Raw genomic sequence first — 20595 nt, forward strand, 5'->3', positions numbered from 1 at the left:
TAAAATAGTTAAGTCTTTTTTCAGTTTGTTTGTTTGTTTGTTTCTCAGTCAGTTCTACTGTAGATCAATTCCAGTTTGACCTGGGTTTATACACACACTTAAAAGAAAGTGAAATCAAGACTTTAAAAAACTTCTTTGTATTGCACCAGCTTAGGGCATCCCCAGAACTTCTCTCAACACTTGGCAGATGACTTCCCACAGTCCAGGCTCCTGTGCCAGATGAAACACGGATACAGAAGGGTCAGGGCAAGGAGAGGAGAAGCATCAAAGCATCCTGGCTTCTCTTGGCCTTCTTCTGAAACATCTTGCTTGAAGCACGCTGGAGTCCATGAGGGCAGGGCTGACTGTAGAGGGAAAGGCAATACAAAGTAAAACTAAACAAACTCAAATAAACAACAAAAGCAAGTGCTCAGAAAAAAAAAAAAAGCAGAAGCAGCACAAACCAGCCTTCCAACACTGCTTGCATTCTAGTTCTTTGAAAATATAGCTTGACAGACTCAGTTTCAACTGACCATGGGAGCCATAAGTGAATACAAAGCAAACAGATAGGGTATGAAGGAACACGTTCAAAAGAAAGGCACCGAATGCTGTGTGAACATCATTAAATAACCTTCATCATCCAGCTTAGATAGCTGTCTCTTCACTACAGGTTAAGACCTTTGCTTATGAAATCCTGCTTGGATTACCTCGCTATATTACTAATTATATATACAGAGCCACAAGTGCCTGCAGCACTGTACAAAAGACATTTTTAAAAGTCTGAACAATATACATAGGGTGGCAGCAATGTGATAACTTCTGGAAATAAGTGAAAGACTGCATTTTGCACTGAATTTAATCCATGAATTGGCTAAGTTGCACACTGCTAAACACCTGAGCATCATTAGACAGCAAATAAAATAATTTGTTTCCTCATACAAAATGCAAGTGCCTCCCCTTATATCCCTCCCACACCTCTCACATCAGTTTTGGATGACACCAAGGTCCAAAATCTTAGGAGTTTCCAGTGACCAAAATAAAAACTCAGTGATATGAACTGGTTCTGGGCTATCAGAACTTGAAATTGCAACAGTTGGGGTTTTTTTGTAAATGTTACTACAACTTGTCTTCTCCAAAATTGGCAACTTAACACTCATGGAAATACAGACTGAGACACGAAAACAGTTCTGACCCAGTTTCAGTATTCTATGGTATTTATACAGGTTGAGTTTTTTTCAGCCCTGGTACATATCTGGCAAAGAGAACAAAGGTTGGTAGAATTTATTGCAATGGCTCAGTCAGCAAAAATTCAGCCTGGCTGCATTCCTGCACTGTGAGGGTTTGTCAAAACAACCCCATGCCAGCATGAACACATGCATGTGTCTCATACTTTACATATACTCATAGCTACAAATTTTATAGAAATAAGAAAAAATCATGGAAAATAAGAAATGGGTGTTTATTGGAAACATCTACATATGTTGCAGCACAAAACACACTGGGCAGATTTTGCAGTTTTTATAATAAGATGACTCCCAGTGGGGTCAATACAATGTTTGCTTGAGGAGCTGATCCATTAAAACTGCTTGCCACAGGGAAGGGGCAAATTGCATGAGGAGCCAGGCTTTGGGAGCTCCATAGTTTGATGGTATTTGAAAATGTTAGGGCCCATCTCAAAATATCATTGCAAGAATTAACCAAAGGAAGGCAAAGCAGGCGGGAAAGAACACAGTGGTGCCACAGCAGAGCCCGGACTCGATGACTCTCTGGGTGCAGCTCTCATTTGCTCTGTGCATCAGCAGGCAGCAAACCAAGCCTCTGTCTTCAATCAAGAACCTAAGCTGAGGCAAACTAGAAATGGCAAACTGGAACTCAAAATGAATAACTAATGTAAAAGCTGAAAGGCAACACAATGCGGGGAGGGGATTCTAATAACACATTCTGCTGAAACAAATGGCCATCCCAGAGCTTGTCTACACCATACTAGCGAGCACATTAACAGTGAGATCTCATCCAATAAAAGCAATAACTAAGAAAGCTCAGTGCTAATCCTTCTGAAGCCAGTGGCAAAGTTCTCTCTGGACCTTGTTTCATCAGCCTGAGTCATTTATGACCCTACCACACATGTACAATGTTATTCCAAGCACCACTACATATACAAGAAACAAATATCCAACCCACAAAACTGGGGGGCACCCAGGTAGAGGGAAGAGATGCAAAGTGAAGCAAAACAGATTTCAGTTCCATCCCTGTTTGGCCACGTGCCTCATGGTCTCTTTTTACTTTTTAACTGTCATGCCAGAATGCTATATTTTATTAAAATTTTCTCAATATATATGATCACTCTTAAAATTTTATACTGTTTTCATGCAAGAGCTGAGGCCTGTCCCTGCTAAAATGTCAGCTAATTAAGAGCCACAAAAAGGAACATGCTAAGGATGAGCACCCATTCTGTGCAGCTTTTCTTCCCCCTAATCAGCTGCTCAAGCAGCACATCACTTCCTTACTTCTCCTGCTCCCATCTGTGAATCAGAGCTTGAAGAGGATGGCTCAGGAAATTAGTTGTCTTTTCTAACATCCTTTAGTATGGAGCAGTAAAAAGGTGCCTGAGGAGACAGCTCACATGATTAAAAACAGAGAAGCCTGAATTTAGGGCCTGACATGAAACATCCCTTTAGTCACCTTTCACATCTGAGCTGTCTTATTTTGGTACGTGGTTTGTGTGGGAGCATATGTTTCAGAAGAATCTTTGGAGAGCCTTGTGCTAACCTTTCTCTAATAAGAAGAACATCTTTGGAGGGGGACTGGAATAGCAAGGCTCACGATTAGTTGAAGGACTGCACCTTCAAAGATCTTCTTATGAAGTTCAGGACAGCAGGTCTCATTGAACTGCTGAAAGCACTGGGGAATACAGAGCATCACATTCCTGTCTGATTTCAAGCATGACTCTATCCTTTAGGTACAACCCAGAATTCACATTGAAAACTTTCTTTGTGCCTTCCTAGTTTGCTTTGGGACTTACGTGTCTTTGAAGATACAATTGACATTGTGCAGTTCCCTCATTTCTGACCTGGCTACGCTAGTGTCAGGCTCCTCTTTCCTTCTTTTTTTTTTTTTTCATTGGACTTATGAAATCTCCTCCTATATATTTGCTGTCTCATTAACATTGTCATTTTCCCCTCATCCATCTGAGAGGGTCTCATGTAGCCACCATTTGCTTTAACTTATGAGCTACCAACCTTCTTTCCCTGTTCCCAGCCTTCACTCAGGCAGTATCTGCCCTGAGAATATTTAATTTCCATATCAACACTCCATTCAATATTCACCATTAACACTACTTTACAACTGCCTTTAAATAAGTACTCTTTTAGCTGCCATCTTTACGTCTTAATTTCCTCACTGTGATCAATGCCTTCCTATGGCTGGTGCCACACTGCTCAGCCTGCTGGACTAAACTCGTGCAGGTTATAATCTCAGTCTAATACGACATCTTGAGGAATCCAAGGACTACTCCGCTCTCCATAATGATGAATTTATTTTACCTTCCTTCCTCTCTCAAGACTAGATTGAACCAGTGGCTGTCCATACACACATGAATGGTATAAATAACAGTGGTGGATATTCTTCTATGCTATCTATAATAAATGTCAGCCAGCAATTTTTATGCACTCTGTGAGCTGTTGTGGTTTCTTTCGGAGGGTACTGCGCTACCCGGTTGTCACAAAGATGGGTGGTTGGGTTGCGTAAGGATTAAGACCGTATGCATTGTTACAGTAACTGCATTTGTGAAACTAAATCAAGACTTAATGAATTATAGGCATCTGATTATTGTTTGTATTCCAAAAGAGCCCAGAATGTGTTAGGCATGGTTCACAAAAGACAATGGTAAGGACTCCACTTGGAAAAAATTATATTTAGAGTATGCCTGTTCTGCAGTTAATGCCATGAGTGTTCTTCAGAAAGATGGAGTGGGCAGGTTTCAGCCAGCTATTGCAGGTGCTGTGAGGACTATAGTCATTGCAGCAGCACAGAGCTAAGGACGAGCTGCAACAGTGTCCAAGAAGCTGGATAAATACTGTGCTTAGCAAGGCTGGCCTCTGTGCTGGCATCCAGTAAAAAGCAGAAAAACGAAAGCTGAGCTTTCTTCAAGTCCTTGGTAATTCAAGTCTTCACTACTCCTGTGAGCCTTTCTCTGTCAAAACATAGTCTGACCATATTTTAAGGAACACTGAGTAAAATTTAAGCTCTTTTCTTAACCTTCTAATCTGTGTGACGTGACTGCTACATGGATAGAAGTAGATGCAAGATGGATGCAAGAAATAATACTGTTTACTGTGGATTCGGCACAGTTCTAGGTACTTGCTCCCTTTCTGTTTTCCTTGTTGTTTACATGGGCTCATCACAGAGTAGTGAGAGAAAGAAAAATAAATGTATAGGGAAATAATATAATACTAACGCTACCAATGTAAGTGCAGGAATTGAAGGGCAGGAGTGGCAGAAGAAATGAACTTGAACTTATTTTTTAAAAATCTGTAACATTTCAGGTTTGCGATATTTCTTTCAGAACTGGGAACAACTCTACTCCTGGACCAGATTCTGCTCTCAGTTACATTAGCTTAAATTTAGACAAAAGCCACTGGACTTTATTGATATTACTCTTTGCTTGCAGTACGGTCAGTATGGAACAAGTGAGCCCACAGGGGCTCACACAGGGCTGCTTCCACCCATTCTTGGTTGGGAAATGTCTTCCATCTTGACTTCTGTTGCTCTGTATTTTAAATGTCTGCATTACCTCTATGTTTGCATATGTCCATGTATATACATTTCTGATATATGTTTACCTATACACACACATATATAGTGATACAGATATACAGACTAAGTCTTATCTCTTTCAGGGATTTTGGAAAAGCAGATGCCTGTATGCCTGTTTCCTCATCCCTGAAAACCATCTGAACTTTGAACTTTTAGTCAATACAGAAGAGCAGCAAAATATTATGAATTTATCTTGCGTTATTTTAGAGAAGAAAGGACTGGTTGTGGAAGGAATGAAGGAATGAATGTTTTTATTAGTTAAAGCACACTTCTCTTTGACAGCGTTATGTCAAAATATCATTGATTTGACACTTGATCAATTTTAATACACCACCAGGAACAGAATAGCAACAGAAAAGGATTATCAATACGGGGAAAACTGAAACAAGGCTTTCTCCTGGCAGGTGTGCGTGGCTCTAGTCCTGCACTATAAAAATACAGGAGTATTTTGTAACGTGTTGTAACAGTATCCTGAAGGCAGATTATTAGTGTAATCTAGACATCAATTAGCATATATTCTGGATTTAGAGCCTTGTACCTAAAAGCAGAATCTGGCCACTGCTTATCTCATGGCTATTTCCTCTACTTCATGGATCCTCTCTCTTTTTTGGAGCAGGGGAAAAAGTTGAATGAGCTCTCACAGTCAGTATTGTGCTACCCCAGCAAAAGAAACAGGAGGAAGGGAATCCATTTGGATAGGCTTCATTCATGCATTAGAACAATATATATCCAAAGTCTTCATTGTGAGGCTGAGATTTATAGTCTGGTATCAAAACCACACATTTCCAGTTTAAGGATTAGGCACTGTCCAGATAAATGTCTATTTTGCCTCTGATTTAAATGAGGTTATGATTTCTCTCTGTTTGGCATTACACATACACATCAGTAAAAATATATCCTTAGAACCTAATCTTGCCCCGACTCCAAGGAGGTTTTTTGCCTGCATTAGGACTGCAACATGTAACCTACACACTGACTCCTTCTGAATCACTTCTGACTGAACATGAGGCTGCATCCTGCTCCCAAAGAATTCCATTAGCTTCACCACGGGTGTCAATGTAGTGCATACTCATAATACAATCCATGAGACTTATTCCTGCAACAAAGCTCGGTCAAGGGTGTGCTGAAAATTTGGGGCACAGCAATTTCACAACTGAGTGAAAGACATTTCAGCTCAGACATACCTTTCAAATCCTGTAGCATGTTTCCTCCTTTCTGGGAAAGTCGCTGGGAAGGGAGTCACTCTCTTCTCCATTGCCCTTGGAACTTTAATGAGTATTGCTTTGGTTTATCTCAAGAGAAGCTATTGAAAAGGAAACAAAGTGTCTCACAAGACACTATGGAGAAAAAAAAAAACTGGGCAACACAGGAAAAAATGCTGTGAATTAGAATTTTTAAAATGGAAGGAAAAGTACAGGTGAGGTATTTTTCCATATAATTTCTTCCATTATTCTGCTCCTCCATCTGTTTTGTCTTTGATGTCTATGACTTGCCATTCATATTCCAACCCTGTGCTTGGAAATTGCTGTCCATGAAGGGAAAGCGAAGGAAAAGAAAAAAATAAAAAAGTAGAACGGAGCGAGGAAGACATGAAGGAGTGCAGGGAGGAAGAGATCTATTGAGCATAAGGGTGTCCAAAGGAGGGATGGCAATGTGTTCCCCTAGGTCATGGTCTTCAGTGGTGCTGCTTGTATTTTCAGGCTGTTAAAGACAACCGTAGCAGGTGTACAAGAAGAGCCAAACTCCACATGCTACAGTAAGTGCAAAATCTCAAAATGCAGAAGCCATCACATCAGGGTTTCCTTGTCCTCCGATAGAGTCCGCCCACAGTGGTTCTCTAGAAACAGTTCTATTATCAAGTAGACATCCATTGCTTTTTTTTGTGTATTTTTTTTTCTATTTTTATTTAAAAAGTAAATTTTCTAATAATATATAGAATATATAAATAATAATAATAATTAAAAAAAACTATTTGGGTTTTCTTTCTGCTCTCCAACCCATCTGTATTTTTCGTGGTTTGCCGATATATATTAAAAGACAAGAAAATCAACTCTGCTCACTATTAAAAAAAATATTAAATCCACCTTTTATGTTTCCAGCAAGAAAGAGAAGGGGGGGAAGTGAGGAAAAAAAAAAAAAAAGAAAGAAAAGAAAATTTTAAAAAAAGAAAAAAAAAGAAAAAAATAACAGGAAAATCAAAACCTTCTGTCTCTTCAAAGTAGTTGTCAAGAGCTTTAAACACTTGTGCTTTCAGTGTACACCCCATAGGAAAAACAGCAACAAAAATAACAACCAAAAAAAAACCCAAAAAACCCAACCCCAAGGACCTAATATTAAAAAAAGAAAAAGGTAATAATAATCCTAGCAGTAAAAAGGACAGCAAATTGCTCAGAGTTTTTATGTCTTTAAGTTATTTTAGCAGCCGCCCTTTTTGTCTGCAGAGGGAGAGCTGCCACCACAGCCACCTCCTCGGCTCAAGAGAGGCTCTTCTGCATCGTCCTCGTCAAAGCCATGAAAGGTCGAGGTGTCGCTTTCTGACGTGGAACCGAACAAGTCCTCCGTAGTGCGTGCTGGCGCTGCTTCGTCCCTCCTGCCTTCTCTTCCCAAATGAGCTGACATGTATGATGAATATATCAGCACATGGGTTAAGCAACAGGCATCATCATCATAATTTTTTTAATCATCATTATTATTAAACAACTCAGACTATTGAGCTCATAGGTGTATGCTTGTATATGCCCACACACCTCAACAACATAGCTCAGTAGAACTGCAGTAAGAAAAATAATAAAGGATCAGTTTCTCTTTCAAAGAAAAAAAAATCTACAAACAACACAGGTGCCCATAGCTACGGCAGCGAAAGGGTTAATCATGTTTTCCTCTCTTCAAAAGACATTGAAATATTTTCTCATCATCACTTAGATCAATTTAAGAAGATTTTTAGACCGTATAAGTAATTAGACACCGATAACTCTAAGACAATGACTGGCCAGACTGGCATCAACTGTCACAAATTTACTGCTATAGAAATGTAACCCGCTAGACAGTTCATCAGCCTCAGGACTATTTTTAATCCCTCTCCTTCCCTGATCCTCTAGACCCTTCTCTGCAGACAAAATGAAATACCTTTTGAAGACTAAGCAAAAGTAACCTAAATAAATGCTTTTATTCCAATTTCAGGGCATCTCCTTCAAAAATTAAAAACCCCTTGGTTTGTGTTCTTGGGGAGCACTGAAGAGTTCAGATGTGTGTGAGTCAATCCAGCTTTCAATATGGAACGAGAAATTCTCCACACAGGACATCAATAGCAGCAGCAACAAGAACAACAGGAAAAGCAGACTCTTAAAAAGATATATAGTCAAATAGCGAAATCTGTGAAACCGAGGTTTACTTTCTCCCTCAATCAAACATGTTATGTGATTAACAGTATAGCTTTCAAATTCCCTCTTCTGGAAATGCAGAGGAAAAGGTATCTCTTGTACCCCAGCAAAATGAAAGTGTGAGATTTTAGAGAGTAGGTATTTTATTATTCAGAAACAGTAGCATGGTATTAAGTAACCAACTGTTTGGTCCCCACTCCAGCTACAGTAATCAGCCATATAACAAGTACACTGCATTGCTTGAGACATGAAGAATTAAGTCCTGTTCACAAAAAGAAAATGGATATAACAAAACAGTTGGCAAAAGAACCACCTTGTAGAGATGTGATTTTACTGAATTTGTGAATAGAAGAAATAATATCACTTCCACGACCTCTCTTTCAGTATAATGAAAATGTTCTCCATTATCCAGAAAGAGAAAGATGGCAGCCACCGAAGAGGTTTCAGTGTTTTAGTTTAGAGTTTAGTGTGTGGTTGTACCTTAATCACTTTCATCACACATCAGTCACAGCATTGCAGACCTCTACAAATGACCCAGGTGGGTCAGGATTTGTACAAGGATGGCATTTAATGGAACTGATTTTGCACAATTTAGGTTACATGCTGATCTACTTGTTCTATTGAACTAAGGAATGAAGGAAATTAATGTGTTACATTCTGATATAATCACCATAGCAATGTTTAAATAGCAAAAAAATATGGACCCGTCTCACTGTGCTATATCAGGATAATTCTGAAATGAGTTGCATTGAATTACCAACAATCCAGGGGAAGGGCAATGATCTTCCAAGATGGCACCACAGACCGCATGAGCTTCCCCTTTCAGATATTAAGAAGCAAACACGTTTACGCTAAAAGGTCCATGCCCCTGACTGCACAGCATTTGTAAGGATGCCCCCGGAGAAAACCAAAGGAGTTGCCAGCGGTTCTCTGGTGACCAGTCAGTATCACTTCAGAATATCATCAGAGGTCACAACAACTCCAGGAAGGCAATTTGCCAGTGAGAGTCTAGTCCTGCTCCCACTGAATGTGGTAAGAGGCTCACTATGAACTTCAGCAGGAGCATATAAAGAGGCCATTCCCTTGGCATGACAACACTCCACATCGCATTTCAACCATCACACAACAGACATCTTTCAGTGACTACAGTACAGAAGGAGCAGCAGCAATACTGAATTTCAAGGTCTCAGAGTTCCATATGATGGTCTTACCACCACTAGAATCACCACTGCCCAGAAATACCACAACTAGAAACTTGGACCCAAGCTGGAATATGCAGTTGTTAAAGGTCTCCCATTCACTCTAACACTGCCACCACCTCCCATATGAGCTATAAATAACTGCTCAGCTGGGATAAAATTTTGGAAAAAAAAAAAAAAAAAAAAAAAAGAGAGAAGAAAGGAAAAAAAAAATAAGAACAAGAAAGAAAGAAGGAAGAAAACAAGACACAATTGCCTACATTTAAAAACAGAGAAGAGAAGAAAATGGAGAAACAAAAACCTCTTTAAACAAAATTAATGATAGTCATCTTGTAAGAGGATAATTCTTGACAGCTACCCCCATCCCTACCCTGTAATTTCCTCCCTATTTCTTTTTTGGATGAAGAAATGCATGAAATGTGTAATCAATGAAAATGCTTGTCATGCAACTTTCATAAATCTTGTAAGTAATTTATAGTTGTAATTTCAGCATTTGAAGACAGAGCCCATGCTTTAACATTGTCATAGGATTTTCTCCTTCCATTTGAAGAACAACTAGTACATGTACCAATGTTCACAGAAACCAATAAATACATTAAAAATTTATTATTTCAGAAGATCCCATTATCTTAAAAATGTGAATCCAACAATGGGTTTTATGACATAAAATTTCCCAGTCATCCTTTCCCACAAACACAGACAAGAGGTAAGACTTCTTCTTTTATCCCCTCCCAAATGTACTGCCTTTCTTCAAAATCTTCAGAAGGAGCAAAAAACGAACCACACAAATGCCTTTGTACACGAAAGATGCAAGAAGGAGTCACCTACCAGAGCGCCCACAGTCTGAGCATGATACAAGTTCCTCAGGCCGGCCACTTTTTTTGTTCATATTCGAGCCTCCAAGGCAGAAGTCACAGTAGTTATTGGGAATGATGACCCCGTCTGGTCCTTTCTGGGCTGCAGTCGGGTTAGAAAGGAGATTTACTTAAAGAGCATTCAGTTTGGACATTTCTCCCTTCTCCTTGCTATGATGTTAGCTGGGTGAGTTTGCAGACCACAGTCTTCCCAAAATATTGTCAATCAGAGCACAAAGTGAACTGTACAGCCCACCTCCATTTTAAGTACACCCTGCATTGTATTTATTTTGCCTGAAATGCACCTCACTGTTTCCTTTCTAATGCCAGCCAGGCTCTCCCTCACAAGGAGCTGCTGCCAGTTCAGGGACTTCATAGTATGTGCAGGCATAGAAACAATCCCTGATGCAGTATGGGAGCCATTCTGTCAGTAAGACAAGTCTGTTTTTTCAGACAGCAGTCATAATCAGAAACCCACAAAATACAAATTCAAACATGAAAAATACATTCCCCAAAACTCAAAAACCAACAGCAGGGAGATGGGGGGACAGGTACCCCAAATGGTTTTATTTCAAGTAGCGTTTGGGGGCATTACATCTCAAAGTGACAGGGTGGCCTTAGTCAAGAAGTTGGTTCAAACACCTATCAATATTCACAGGCAAAGCCATTTACAGGTGGTTCACCCAAGAGTTAAGCTCCTGGCAGCAGAGTGCATGTCCCCTGCGAGGCACGGGGAGGGCAGCGGGTCCAGCGCTACCCCAGCACCCAGCACAGAGGCAGAGTCGGCCCGGGGTAGGTGTCCCAGCCGGGAGAGTTAGAAACTCTTTCAGCCAAGAAAAAAGAGGAGGAAAATTGCATTCTTATTTTCCAGCTAGGAATAGCTGGAAAGGAACAGACACACACTGGGTCCTAAGTAGAGGAGGAGGCAGTTCCCCTAGAAACAAGAGAAGGGCAGAGGTCTTCTGCATTTCTCTGAGCTGAGCAGAACAGCAATGTGCTTTTTTTCTTGCTCACAACTGCCATTTTCCTCCTCTGCTCTCCAGAGAGGGAGAACTTTTCATTCCTGTACACTCTGACTAGGAACTGGGGAAGGAAGAGGGGAGTGGAGGGAATGGTTGGTCTTCATCTTTGTTTCTCCTTTTTTAACTTAAAAAATCCAGTGGTATATGTGGTCTAAGCCTACCCCATGAAGATTTCTACAAACTAGAAAATAAAGACCTTTAAACTCTACCATCTATATTTAATTATCTTTTTAATGCATATTTTGTAACTTGGAGATTTTTAACAGATGTTTTGACAGATTTATTAATGGTCTTTTTGTCCACAGCCAAATTTCCCCCAAAAGAACAATGACATTCTAAAGGGCTTCTGGTAGCAGTCCAAGCCATACACTTAAAATTAAATATCCTCCAAGCTCAATCTGCTTTTCTGGTTTGGGTGCATCTAGTTATTCATTTGCTTTCAGCTGTTGATTAGCTGAGCTTTTAGGACATTGGTAACTGAAAGACTGCAGGTAAGGTGAAATTAAGAAAAAGTTCAAATCCGTAAGGCTGCAAATACATCAATATCTGAGTCCCTGACAGTATTCACTAAACAATGGACTTGGCTCTGAAATGGTCCTGGTTAGCAGATCCCCAGTTCTCCCAAAACCAAAGGGAAGTTCCCACTGTTAGGTTAGTTTTTTGCCTGTGCGCAGAAAGGCATTTAATTTGTGCGTGCAAGATAAGCAAAAAAAGAACAGGAACCAGGTGGGAGCCTAGTGCACTGGCTCATTTTAAGAGCTGTAACAAAATGATCATAAAGTTGCTACCTGTACATACTTTGCGTATAAAAAGTAGATCTCCCTAGCATTTATTTTTCCCACTACAGCCCCATTCTGAAAAAATTAAGTAATTACTTCTTTATATTGTGCTGCATCTACAGACAGGCCATGTACAATGCACACTCAGCATGCTCAGCATTCGGTGATATTTTTTTTCATTCCTTATTACGCTACTTCACATTTCATCTGAATTTCTTAAAGTGCCTTACAGATATGAAGATCTTAATATGATCCAGTCCAGTTCTGGGCCCCTCAGTTCAAGAAGGACAGGGAACTGCTGGAGAGAGTCCAGCGTAGGGCAACAAAGATGATTAAGGGAGGGGAGCATCTCCCGAATGAGGCAAGGCTGAGGGAGCTGGGGCTCTTTAGCTTGGAGAAAAGGAGACTGAGGGGTGACCACATTAATGTTTACAAATATATAAAGGGTGAGTGTCACGAGGATGGAGCCAGGCTCTTCTCAGTGACAACCAATGATAGGACAAGGGGTAATGGAACACAAGAGGTTCCACTTAAATTTGAGAAGAAACTCCTTCACAGTGAGGGTGACAGAACACTGGAACAGGCTGCCCAGGGAGGTTGTGGAGTCTCCTTCTCTGGAGACATTCAAAACTCGCCTGGACACCTTCCTGTGTAACCTCATCTAGGTGTTCCTCCTCCAGCAGGGGGATTGGACTAGATAATCTTTTGAGGTCCCTTCCAATCCTTAACATTCTGTGATTTTGTGATTCTGTGATCTTTCAGTGAGGTCCAAAGCCTCTTTTGCCATTGACTCTAACCAAAGCATTGCTGGGCCCTAATTAAGTCTCATGGTGAGGAGGATGCATTGCATTTTATAGCTGAAAGATCTGGAGGTAGAGTCAGGAGCTGCCCTGCTCATGAACACAAAACAGTTCTGTGGTGAGGCCACAAATACAAACAAGCATTCAAGGTGTTGGCCAGCGGACCTAAGAGTGAGCTTCGCTTCTACCACCACTCAGAATGGTACAATTGATTTAATACTCTGCATATACTGACTTAAATTTTTCCAATGCAGCTTATGACCCTAAGATCCACTGACTGTCAGACTGGAAATGGGACAGAGGACCTTGTGAAAATACATATACTGATCATTCCATCAGCTGTGTATGGGACAGGTAGAGGATACTCACTGACTGCGAGGAAGCTGAAATATTCTTCTAGACTATTGGCAAGCAAATGGATTCTACTCATCTCCTTTTTCTTTTCTTCTTTTTTCTTCCAATCTAATTTTTAATGTGAGTGCCTATGTGCTCATCTATTGCTCGGCACTCATAAATCTGGACCTGGCTCCGCTCAGTGTGATAGAGGTGTCACGTTTGAAAAGCTGTACATAGATAAGAAGTTCCTGCAGTTACATCAATGATGTCTTAAATGATGCATCTCTAGAGTCAAATAAGCCAGGCAATGTTATTCTCTTCAATGTTTTTTGTTCTAACAGGTGCAAAACCTAGAATCAAACCTGACTCAAGCTTATTTTCTTGATCAGTATTATACAGTGAATTAAGCCTCAGGCTAAATCACAGAAGGTCTGAGAATAAAGAGACTTCCAGATGACAGTAAGCACAGTTCTTACTTTCAAATTATTTTTTTGTGTACGTCCTTGGAGTTTTTAGTTCTATTCTACTGTAGTTCACGAATGATGAGGGAATTAAGAAAGAAAGCAAAGACAGCGAGATAAAATGTGCAGTATTCATGAGAAGGGTATCATGCACCAAAAACCCAACCCTAATCCCACCCCTTAATCAATAAAATTACTTAGAAAAGTAAGAATGGGAATGGATTCACAAGTGAAAGCAATTAAATTACTAGGGACTAATGTGCTACTGCTTTTCATCTGAGACACAGTAATTAACTAGGTATCCACTTTTTGCACACATTAATCACAAAGTATAAGGTGCTAGCTTAAGCCAGACCATTGCTCAGCTAATGAGAAGTAATTCACTGCTAGCTCAGTGATTTGGATTGGCTGACTACAACTGAGGTTTTGTCTAAAAATTTTTCACCTAGAATCAGAAACTGGTTTAAAGCAAAGCCTTGAAAACCAACGACGGTCTTGTCCTAACTTACTCAAAACTCCTCTGATTTTCTTTTACATTGCAAACTGCAACAACAGATCAAAAGCTCTGAGGAGCTTTGAGGAGCACTGCCTGAGCTGAGGTGTGCTGGTAGGGGGTGTATTTAAATCAGTGCTTCTTGCCATTTCAACTCGGTGTCACTTTCTAGTTTCATCAAAGGCCCTGCCTTCATCTTCATCTGCCCCCAATTTTTTTTTTTTTTTTTAAATACCCTAAAAAATGGATTAAGGGGAGACACAGACATCTCTGCACAGTTCAAATGATAGTTTCTCTAGACCTGAAAGGTTATTCCTGTGAAGACAGGATGCAGACTGAGAATGAAGTCAATATTTCCAAATAACTTTGGTATGTGCTTATTCTGAAATATATTTTTTCTTCTTAGCCTAATCAAGTTAATTTCAAATTATATCAAGCTAAGTAGAATAAAGACCTACTCAAAATATTGTACCATCATTCACAGGAGTCTTCTTGCAAAATAAGTACTGTAAATTAAATAAATTCTGTAGCATATCACACAGTAATGTTGCTCCGTAGACAAAATCTAAACAGCTAAATGAACTGACTGAGTTTATATATTTAAAATAACTTCTGTGCCTTCTTGATTTTGAAGGCAGGGGCTCTGAACAGAGTACTAGCTTCCCTTCTCCCCCTTCCCAAGTAATTAAAAACTTGGAAGTTATCTTCCTCATGGTTTCAATTTAATAATAAAAGAAAGCTGCTTCTAGAGAAAAAACATCAAGAAATTAAATTTTTTTCTTTTCTGCATCATCTCCTGGAACCACATGACTCAATATGAATCTCCATTTCCTAGCTCTCATGGCTGCAGAGAATATCTTGAATGGAAGGCAAGTTCAGAAGAAGGAATATTTGTTCATCTTTTAATCAGAAAACTCAGAGTACAGGTATTTTAAATAGCTTTCCTTCAAAATGTGGCCCTTAAATACACACAGAAAAAAAACCAAAACAAAACCACTCTAGAATGTTATAGTTTTTCAGTTTTCTGATTTCTAAGTGAAGTTATTTTGATGATTTGGATCACAATCTTTAAACACTTTGAGCTAGAGCCAGTGCTAAAAGCAAAACTCTTTTCTCTGTTCTGTGGTACCAAATCACAGTCATATATTTCTCTGTCTGTCAGGAATACAGCATAATACTTAACCATGGTTTAGGCTGTGCATCTAGGGTTGGTAGAATTTTATCCCTATTTTTTCTCATATCCACATGACTGGCAAGGCAGTAGAGAATGAGTAGAGTCCGTGCCTTGTCAGGGTGGGGGGCTTTGCATCAGTTATTTAAATGATTACGTTGAATTGGCTACAGTCAGGCATATATGCACTCCCAAAGGGATTTTTCCTAGCACATTTTGTCCGGCTCCTACCTGTTTCTTCTGGGCTTGATCCAAAACCAATAAAGTCCACTGGAGGCTTTCAATTCAATTTGAAAGGCTTTGAATCAGGCCATTTACTCTGTTTGCAACAAAAATTTGCAGAGCACAATAGAGACCACAGGAACCTGCCTGTAGGCCTAAATCAAGTCAGAGAGGGAGGGTGGATGTGCTTTTTTTTTTTTTTCAATCTACAAGACTCTTTGTTGGAGACAGGGGCCCGGTTTTCCTTTCTGACACCTCCCTGTTTCTTGCTGTCGGAGCTCAAGTCCAACATTTGGCTGCCTGTGCACTGAAACGCCAGCCAGGAGCCTGAGCCTGTGGTTGTGCAGCCCCTTGGAGGACCTGATGACATATAATCCCAACCTATAGCCTAAGTGCTGCCCCTGCTGCCAGCGCGCATCACTGGCAGGCCTGGGCCGTCTCCATGGTGACCGGAGTGCCCAGCCGGTGCTGCCTCTGGCCTTGCCACCTGCTACTGCTTCATCTCTCAAGTGTAAGGAATTGCAGCATGGCCCCTTCATTTGCTGCTCAAAATGCATCAGTGAAGGATAGGCAGGCTCGTGCAAGAAATAAGATCATAATTAAACACAAAAATGGCTTTAAGGAGAAGGAAAAAGAAAATCAGCATTTGGACTGTGGCTTTTTTTGAAGGAAGAGGAGGGAGATGCCTGGCTGGGCATGCACCCAGTTCTGCCCCCATCATTGCTGGGGCGTAATGAGCAATGCGGGGGAGCAGAGAGGCGGTTGTGGAGGTGCTTCTGTGCTCAGGGCTAGACCCTGCCCTGGAAAGGAACAATAAAAGAAAAACATGCATTTAACCCCTGGTATGGCGAGAAACAGGCCAAGTACAGCTGAGATGAATCGAAGGATCTTGTTCTCTCACAGGTACACAGCCAGGCAGAGATGTGAACAGTCATTTCTGTGGCCTCCTCACCGGTGAATTAACTGCAGGGTTTTTTCATTGCATTTTTCCAGGAAAAAATGTAAAGTGAACTGAATGAGAGGAAATGGCCAGCCTCTCTGGGCATGTTTACTCTGTCGTTAACACCAGAGATAAGCTTGTTGGCTAACACCAAACAGGGAAGTGCTGGGGCACTTGATACAGAGACCCTCCAGCAGGCTGTAAGCACAGCTTAGGTTGGTAGCCTCACGTCTGTGTCCATGTAGCACAGTATTTAACCAAATAAGCTCTGAACTTGGGTGTAGCACTGGGAAATGGCTGCTGTTCTGTTCCCAGAGTCAATCTAATCAGTCTGTATGGCCCAATGGCCTCCGCTAGCTTGGGCTCCCCACGCCATGATCTCCTGCACAGCATGGGCATGCCCTTTGCTGGCAGCCAGAGAGGCAGGCTATGCAACTCAGAGAGGTGCTGCAAGCCACCCACCCGAAGTAGTGCCAGTTCTCCCTAGTAACTGGATCTTATCTCCTCTTTGAGTTAGTTGGTGCTGTGGGAATAGAAGAAGATATCGCCTTTGTGCAGTTTTTATCAATTCTGACAGATTTGCCTTTCCAACAGCCCTGCTCATGGAGAGGCACGGTCAAGCAGGACCACAAGCCAGAAGAAGTGCTATGAGAAGGAGGTACATCTGTAGGAGTCAGAGGAAGCCTCTGAATGTGGGGAAACGAAGAGCATTAGATCATGTATTTTACAGGAATCAATATGTCTCTTAAGTTGAACAGCTAATGAATTAGCTGTGAGGTGGGCAGTGGAAGGTACAGCTAGGAAAATAACAGCATCAACTGATTAGATCTTGCAGATTTGGAGAGTCAGCATTCCTGCACCATAAGGCAGCACTTCACAGAAATGTCTGTGCACTGATCTTATAGAGTCTTCTGCAGGAACACCTAAAGCTTGGGCCAAAATCCCACTGCTCACAGTAAATCATTGTAACTGTCTAGTGCCTCATGACAATAAACAGTGGGAAACACAGAACAGCAAGGCAGACTAGAGCCTGACATGTGAACACACAGATATCTTGATTTTGAGGGGTACCTCTCCTGAGAATTGGCCTCTGGTCACAAAAATGCATCATTCCCATCAGCTTAGGGTACTCAAGGAAAGATATAGTGCTGAACACACAGCCTCATCCAGCAGCATCCCTCAGTATTCAGGTAAGAATGGCCAGTGTCATGAAATCCATCCTGGCAACATGTTGTAGGCTTTGGATTTGGGAATTACTCACTGGAGGCGTGTGAGAATGCAGAGCACCTAAGTTCAAATTCAGTCAAAACTTTTGGATTTTACTTGGTTCAAATTCCACACAGAGGAGAAAAAAAGCAAGGAGGTTGCAAGAAAGAAAAAGAATATATAAATACATAAATGATACCATTCTGTCTGAAGAGCTGACATGTTACTGAAGCAACATATGGTTTTCAAAAACTAATTAGTCAAAATGGAAATGTTTTCCCATAAACTACGGAGAAGCATGAGGTGGTTCTCTTCAATGAGAGGAGTTGCACATTGACAACATTTCAGGTCCTGCCCAGACAGTATATATCAAAACCAGAACAAAATCCAAACAAACAAAAAAACCTGAACCAAACAAAGAAAACATGCCCAAACTACCAAAGAAAAACCACACAACTTCAAACAAAACAACAAAAAGTCCTTTATGGGTCCTTGTACACAGGTGACAAGTTTGGGATTTTCCACTATTCCAAATGTGCTGCCACCCAGCGAGACCTGGACAGGCTGGAGAGTTGGGTAGGGAAAAATTTAATTTAATATAATAAGGGCAAGTGTAGAGTCTTGCATCTGGGCAGGAACAAGCTCAGGTTCCAGTATAAGTTGGGGAACGAGCTGTTAGAGAGCAGCGTAGGAGAAAGGGACCTGGGGGTCCTGGTGGACAGCAGGATGACCATGAGCCAGCACTGTGCCCTTGTGGCCAGGAAGGCCAATGGCATCCTGTGGGTGTATTAGAAGGGGGGTGGTTAGTAGGTCAAGAGAGGTTCTCCTTCCCCTCTACTCTGCCCTGGTGAGACTACATTTGGAATATTGTGTCCAGTTCTGAGCCCCTCAGTTCAAGAAGGACAGGGAACTGCTGGAGAGAGTCCAGCGCAGAACAATGAAGATGACTAAGGGAGGGGAGCATCTCCCTTATGAGGAAAGGCTGAGGGAGATGGGTTTAGAGGGTTTAGCTTGGAGGAGACTGAGGGATGACCTCATTCATGTTTATAAATATGTAAAGGGTCAGTGTCGTGAGGATGAAGCCAGGCGCTTCTTCATGACAACCAATGATAGGACAACAGGCAATGGATACAAACTGGAACACAAGAGGTTCCACTTGAATGTGAGAAGAAACTTCTCCACAGTGAGGGTGACAGAACACTGGAACAGGCTGCCCAGGGAGGTTGTGGAGCCTACTTCTCTGGAGACATTCAAAACGCACCTGGACGCCTTCCTGTGTAACCTCATCTAGGTGTTCCTGCTCCGGCAGGGGGGTTGAACTATATGATCTTTTGAGGTCCCTTCCAAGCCCTAACATTCTGTGATTCAGTGATTCTGTGAAAACTCTAAACAACTGATCTATTATTTTTCTCAGCATCCACAAACACAGGCACAAAATTCTGAGAAATTTAAAGCTGCAAACAGGGCTTGAGTGGAAATCTTTATGAAGTTCCAAACTCTGCGATCACTACTGTTCCTTTCAGTATTCTGACTCTTTTTCCTTATGAAAACAAGCTCTAGAAAATAAAAAAACCCAAACAGATTAAACTAATGAGAAGTCAACTGAAGGTAATGTACATATTTTCACTGAAAAGGCACCTGCTGCAGGGTGTCTTGTCGCAAGGTTGGCACTGATGGATCCTTGCATTCAGAAGTAGCTCCCATCATGGCCCCAGCGAGGATCAGCACTGAGGCAGGGAAAAAGTAGGCCTGATGTAGCTTTTCAAATTGATGCTGCTTGTGGAGAGGAACAAACAGCTCATCTCCAACTGAGGGGCTGACTCTCGTCATTTATTCATGGCCAGCCCCCTGCCTGGATGGAAATAAAAATGTTTCAGAGATGACTGTGTGGGGGAGCTGGAGGACAGCTTGGAGGCACACTGAGGTTAGCACATTAATTTTTTATCTCTGGAGACTGGGTATCCAATTATGCTTAGAGTACACAAACAACTTTGGCTGGTCTCGCCAGTAGAGATTTATCCACATCATAAAATCTGCAATGGAACTGGGCACAACAAGCTGATGCCATGAAATAATGTGCACAGGTGGTTTTGCAAGTCAGATGCATGAGCTAGCAGAGTGACAGGAGGGACAGGGCTGCATCCTCATTAACTACCTGTGTTGTAGGATGGACCAACCTGCACAGGGCAGCGAGGTCAGCAGCAGCCCACACAACGTGCTTTAAGACTGTCATTGGCCGAAGTGCTTGTGGGCATAAGATCTGTTCAATTGCTGTTTACTGCACAGCTGCCTGTAACCAACGTTTCATACAGCAAAATGCCACTGAAAACTCTTTTCCTTTAAAGGAGAGGAAGTTTCTCTCCATGTAGACACACTATCCTATTCTAACAGGAATTAAGGAAGAACATTTATACCAGTACACTCATTCACATGCACGTTTCAATAGATAGAAGTCTAATGTAATTCCTGTATCAGAAGTGCCTCCAAATTTATGAGCACCAGCTGCCCTCAGAGCTGGCCTGTGCCCATGGAGTGAGCTGGAATAAAACAGCAGGTGTTTTGTGGTAGGCTTGGATGCACCTTGGGCTCACAAATCTCATGCTGTCAGTGCCAACATGTGGAAGAAAAGGCAGCAGAAAAAAAGGCTGAGAAGGGTATGGGATCATTTCTTCCTATCAATGGAGCCGAGGAAGTGGGGAGTTGACTTTTTAAGGGTTTTCTGTAACTTCCTTTTCACACTTACATAGTCAGGTAAAAAATCAGAGAATATGTCAAAAATAAATGTGTGTGTAGGCAGAGGCAAGACTAGGCACTGGTGAAGGGCTATTCACTTGTGTCAAAGGGTTTGTATGTCAAATAAGACACACAAAGCAACTAAAGCTCAAACAAAGCACAGGATAAGATGTTTTAGGAAAGGCAAAGGCTGGAGAAGGCTGTT

The 20595-nt window shown here is 41.4% G+C and overlaps 1 protein-coding gene across 4 annotated transcripts in view; it reads right to left on the reverse strand.

Annotated features, from left to right (window-relative positions):
• Positions 1-20595, reverse strand: part of DPF3 (double PHD fingers 3) — a gene marked incomplete at both ends in the record, with an annotated part of 163474 nt that overhangs the window by 19765 nt on the left and 123114 nt on the right. For 2 of the 4 annotated variants that reach the window (XR_013922195.1, XR_013922196.1), the window contains 3 exons: positions 150-344; positions 5979-7406; positions 10202-10330. Coding sequence is in view for 2 of the 4 variants with exons in the window: in XM_080345514.1 (XP_080201640.1) it covers positions 10202-10330 (129 nt within the window). Of the gene's footprint in view, positions 1-149; positions 345-5978; positions 7407-10201; positions 10331-20595 lie in introns of those variants that run through there. The other 2 variants (XM_080345514.1, XM_080345515.1) reach the window with 1 other exon arrangement.

This window comes from Nesoenas mayeri, assembly GCF_963082525.1.
Source record: "Nesoenas mayeri genome assembly, chromosome: 5".
Taxonomy (NCBI): Eukaryota; Metazoa; Chordata; class Aves; order Columbiformes; family Columbidae; genus Nesoenas; species Nesoenas mayeri.